This window comes from Solea solea, chromosome 20 (assembly GCF_958295425.1).
Source record: "Solea solea chromosome 20, fSolSol10.1, whole genome shotgun sequence".
In the NCBI taxonomy this organism is placed as follows: domain Eukaryota; kingdom Metazoa; phylum Chordata; class Actinopteri; order Pleuronectiformes; family Soleidae; genus Solea; species Solea solea.
Genome location: NC_081153.1, coordinates 15,065,534 through 15,070,837, shown reverse-complemented (window position 1 = coordinate 15,070,837; position 5,304 = coordinate 15,065,534). Strand labels below are relative to the sequence as shown.

Here is a 5,304-nt window from a genome sequence, read left to right as displayed (position 1 = left end):
TCATGATGACCGGTGAGGCCGACATCCCTGATGACACAGCAACACCACTTTCAGTTCCGACCTCCGACTTGTGACGCAAATGGAACGCAGCATGAGTTTTACACACACTGGCCCTTTAAAGTGCAGAAAACAGCAACACATACTCATAATGTACTCAATAATGTGTGAGTGACTGTGATTGTGGTGGATATTTGCATGATTATGATGATGATGATGATGATGGTGGTGGTGTAGTGGAAATGCTGACAGCGGCTGTAGTTGATTTTCTCCACAGCCAATCAGCAGTCAGACTGGATGCAGCTTTAACCCCCCACCCCCACTCCCCTGGATGACGCAGGTAGCCGTGGTATGTGTTCATGCTGCTGCTTAACTGATGTCTGTGGACGGCAGCGTCAAGCATCAGCAGCAGTATCAGCAGCAGCAGCTGATGATGATGATGGAGACAGAGACGAGGATGGAGCTGCTACAGTAGAGAAGAAGAAGGATGATGGTGGTGATGATGATGCTGCAGATGATGCTGCAGCTGCCGTGGTGAGAGACCACAGGTGGAGGAGTCGTGTTTCACTACGTGTCCGCTGCGGCGTCACCTGCCGTGGATGATTTTTCTCATGGGTTGCGGAGGGAGTCGGGCGGACGTGATCGTCGAGCCGAGGTATCATGAAAGCTGGACCAGGGAGACGGAATCGACGTGGCTCACCAACACGGACGTGGAGACGCCTCTGCCAGTGGCCAACAGTAAGAAGTGTCGTATGGATCACATTACAGACAAAAATACAGCCTCTGTTGCTCTGTAACATGACGAAATGACACATTACAGTGTCCAGTGAAAGATAATTATTAATCTAAAAGACTAACCTGTTGTCTAATCCCAGTGTTGTGCCATTACTCTCCTTTGTTGTCTTCACACTGAATGAAGCCAGGACAATAATCTATTTTTTATTTTTTATTACCCTATCAAACATACCCTCACGAGTCACCTGTTCAACTTCAACTGCTGACCCAGCATGCAACAGCGTAGAGGATGACACTGCATGGCCACAACAGACACATAGAGGATCCAACCATAGTCCAAAGATAGACAGGCAACAGTGACTCCAATAACCACTTACTACAACACTCTGAACCTTGAATCAACTGCAGGAGACCACTCTGTCTGCCACTCCAGCCACTTTATTACTGTAGGTGTCCTTTGTACCTAATGCAGTGGCCAGCGTGTTAAAGTGTTGCAGAAATAGGAGTGAAAATAGCCTGAAATATTATCGTGTGCACAAAACATCCTTAAAAAGTGGGCACCAATATGTAAAGATTTGGACATACATGCAATACAGAGCACATCGAGATCAGTCGAACAGATTCTAATCTAAAGTCCTCACTGATGTCCACAGGTAAAGCTCTGGAGTCCAGTCTGAGAGAGAAGAGGACGGTGACCACAGGCACTCAGTGTGGGAAGCAAAGCCTCACCTCCACCGGCTCCAACCACCAGAGGAGGTCCAGACGCTCGCTGACTGATGTAGGTCTCACATCTGGTAGAGGTAGACTGATTATTGGTTGGGCTGAGTAATATTTGCCCATTTTTAATAATCAGAATTGACTCATTATTATAAATCAATGGGCTTATGTTGATGTGTTCCATGTATTTAATATTTAGTTTATATATTATTTTTATTGAATGTTGCTCTCCAGTGCAGACCTGAAGTGTAGATTTGAGAGGCGGATTATAAATGTTGTTCAAAAACTGGTCACTGAAGTTAAGAAATGTTTGTATATTTGTTTTTTGAGAGAAAAATAAATCAGCATCGTCCATCAGTTTTTGAATGTCACTCCAATCTTGGACTGTTCCTGTGACATTCTACTTGGCGCAATCATTTACAAACGGTGAACCCAAAACATGAATTCTCCTTTCTGTCTCTGTCCTAAATGCTGTGGGATACACATGCAAGTCTGTGGAATACGTTTGCCGAGAATAATCACTTTTTAAATGCTGTCAAAGACAGTACATCTGCGTCATACTGCCGGGTTAAGAGTAGAAATAGTGCGTAATACATTGTAGTGCATCCAAAAACTGGAATACAAGCTGCTGTGTGGGTGAGAATGTGTTATTCTATATTCAGCAATAATGATTCATCTAACCAATTAGAAGATTAACAGAAGAAGACATATATTGGTTTGGTCATGTGAAAAAAGAGATGTTTTCCATTGTTGCAAATTATTGACAATTGATGATTTCATCCTCAATGATTGAGGATGAAATCATTAGGAGTGGTTTTATGTGCATGGATAATGTAAATGTACATTAAATCCAATGTCATCATTTTTTGAATATCTCTGTTCAAAAGTTTTATAGATAGTTGTACCATACTTGTGTTGCTTTAAGTGCAAAGAGTGAACACTGAGTAAGTAATTAGTTTAATATATTCTGAAGCATTTTCTTCCAACCATCTGTTTGACTAACTTTTTTATCTCAAGAGCAAAGAAACTGATTGAACTCAGTGTTCAGAATGCAAATGTATGTGTTTTATCTGGAATGTACCGCACTAAACATTTTGTGGATTCAGTTCGGGATCTATTATAAATCGTTTTTTTTTTAAAAAGTAATCAGAAATACAAGCGTCTCAGAAACAAAGCCTGCTGTGTTTCATTTATTTAACCCTCCACTTCAGGGCCGTGACTCAGGTCTGAGTCGACCAACTTCACCCACTCACTCTCCGCGTCCAAAGTGGTGACATTTAAACGATGTGACCTTCAAAATCATTCATCATTATTTTTGTGTTGTTGTTGTCGTTTACAGCAAACAGCTCGTGACACCAAAAGGCGGGCATCAAAAGAGGCCGGCGTTCCAACGCCTAAGGACGGCCCGTCGGTCAACATCAGCGGCGGTGAAGACGCTGAAGCGGGCAAAGTGTGTGACGAAAGATGAGGAAAAGCCAAGAACCTGTGAAGCAGAAGATGGCCAATGCTGTTAGCAATTCACCACAAGATGGGGCAGTGACTTAAAGACGTGTGTGGATGACATTTGTGTGTGATTCTTGGCTGTCGATCTCGGTGATTTACAAGCACCTGCGTACGTCTCCATCCAAAGATCTCGGGATGCTGCATCCTCGCTGTGCCATTGTAAATGCTTGCATGAAGCCGGGAGTGGCTCACGGTCTGTGTTCACACTCTCCACCATGCTTGTGTCCCACGCTTGCGGTGCTGGTCGGGAATGTGTCACTGTGTAACGCCAGTTTGTGAGAAAGTCACACTGGACGGTTCCATATGCATATGATAATCACAGTCGACACATCTCAGTGGGGCCTTCCTTAAGAGTTAGCTTCGGTTCTTTGTGCTTTTGTGTACTTTTCTTTGTTGTGAATGTGGGGAGTCGACGAGAATGGTGTTTCACCTCGGTCAATGCTGTAGATGATTTTCATTTAGTGTAACCTGAAGTGCTGTTTAGAAACGGAGATTTGGAGGTTGGAAAGCTTGAAGGCTTAAGACTCTTTTTTACAACCCCGTTGCAAGATAAAGAAACAAACACACCCGCATGTGCCTACAAAATCATTTACATTTGAAGTGCTCCTGTGTTCACTCTGAGAGTTTATTTTTTAACATTGTTGAATGTTGTATTTTCCAGTTCTCTAACATCTTTTTTTCTTTTTAAATATGTATGTTGAATGACTGTGTGAGTTATTATTTACCACAGTGTACTTTCAATGAGTGTCATTTGTGTGGCTTATACTGATCTGCATGTATAAATCAAACAAAATGATGACAATAGTCTCTGCACAAATATTATCAGAGGAAAAGTTTGGAAAATAAACAATGGTCAACAGCAGATGGTGCTGTTGATCAGCTGTGTCTTACTAACTGAAAACTCCCAGGACAACAACTATTTATTTTCATAATAGCTCTCTCTTCATTTCTGCTCTGCTGGAAGGATTAATTAAAGTCAATCTTTTGGTCTTGTCTAATTTTAAGATCTAATGCTTGTGATTACTGTTGCTTCACTAAGATAATGAAAGGCCAACTTTGTTTAGTTTTTTTAAATGTCAAACCAAATTTTGAATTAAACATACATGATTTCTGTTTGTATCACGTAGTGAAAGCAACGCAAAGTGAATTTCTCATTTGCTATAGCCAAAGGTTATTTAGAATCAACTATGGATGTGTTAACATATAGCTAAGCACATTAAAGTTGTTGTTTTTTCCCCCAATTTTCCTCTTTCAAACACATGATTATTGTAATTTAGTTTATTTGCTTATGGTAATCATCTTAAAAGGCCCTATGAAAAAAAAGAAAAAAAAAGTATGTATATAAGACTAAACATGAAATGGCAAAAAATAGACTATTTTTTCCATGAAATAAAACACATCACCCAACATTACCACTGTGAATTTGAATCCTTGTTTAATGATTTGATTGCAATTGTTGTCAGTGTAATATGAGCTCGAATTCTGAGCTGCAGCCCGTCTCTAATCTGTAATCTGACTAATCTGTTCAATATATGCAGGGACAGGACAGACAGCAGATGGAGCTCTAGTAAAGGAAATGTGTTTAGCTACAGAGAAAAAGAATCAAACATCTTTAATTATTACATTTTTCTTTTTTTTACAAATAGTGAGAATAAACATTTAACATTTAATGATGAGCAGTTCAGGTTTCAGTTGTAAAAGTTTGTTAAATAAATTTGATAAATAAGAATTAACAATGGATGAGTAAAGCAATAAAAGTATATAATAATAATCTAACAAAATACAATAACTGTACTACTATTACTACTATGATACTTAGAAATCAGTGTAGTCAAAGTCAACTTTATTGTCAGTTCAGTCACATGTACAAGACAAATGAAGGTGTAGTCAACAACAAACAAACAAACAAACAAACAAACAAACAACACAACAGGTAAATACAAGAATAACATTAAAGTATAAAAATACCTACTGGTCGATATAAGATAAAACATTTTATTTATATAAATACATAAATGTAATGTATTAAATAACAACTAACTACTAACAAAACCAACTAAAACGAATCATATTAAATCAAAACTTTTGGGTCAAAAAACTAATTTTTATTGACTTTGCAGCTCTGTATTGACGTATACAGTATTTTTCAAGTTTCGAGGAACACAAAATTCGTAATTGCGATACATATTTATAAATAATCATTACATAACAATTGTGTTCTTTTCTTTTCTATTATATTGTTTTGTTCGATGGACCTTGAACTGCACACCTGAAGCTCGTTGGCGTTGATTATCCTGGATGAAAAGCGTGTGAACCGGCGGACACTGGGACCACGCGGAGCAGACTCACAGC

At 39.2% G+C, this 5,304-nt stretch overlaps 1 protein-coding gene across 1 annotated transcript; it reads left to right on the top strand.

Moving 5' to 3' along the window:
• The first annotated feature begins 332 nt into the window (after positions 1-332).
• On the top strand, positions 333-4,364 carry si:ch211-215i13.3 (brain and acute leukemia cytoplasmic protein). The gene is made up of 3 exons (XM_058619407.1): positions 333-735; positions 1,386-1,510; positions 2,789-4,364. Exons 1-3 carry the CDS (start codon positions 597-599, stop codon positions 2,915-2,917), a joined length of 393 nt encoding a protein of 130 aa, XP_058475390.1. The 5' UTR covers positions 333-596; the 3' UTR covers positions 2,918-4,364.
• The last annotated feature ends 940 nt before the right edge of the window (positions 4,365-5,304 follow it).

Excerpts from the sequence above, each read along its gene's own strand:
- si:ch211-215i13.3 (XM_058619407.1), top strand. The coding sequence starts at position 597 with ATGATTTTTCTCATGGGTTGCGGAGGGAGTCGGGCGGACGTGATCGTC. Across the intron at positions 736-1,385 it reads GCCTCTGCCAGTGGCCAACA|GTAAAGCTCTGGAGTCCAGT; the intron begins GTAAGAAGTGTC and ends TGATGTCCACAG. Across the intron at positions 1,511-2,788 it reads CCAGACGCTCGCTGACTGAT|CAAACAGCTCGTGACACCAA; the intron begins GTAGGTCTCACA and ends TGTCGTTTACAG.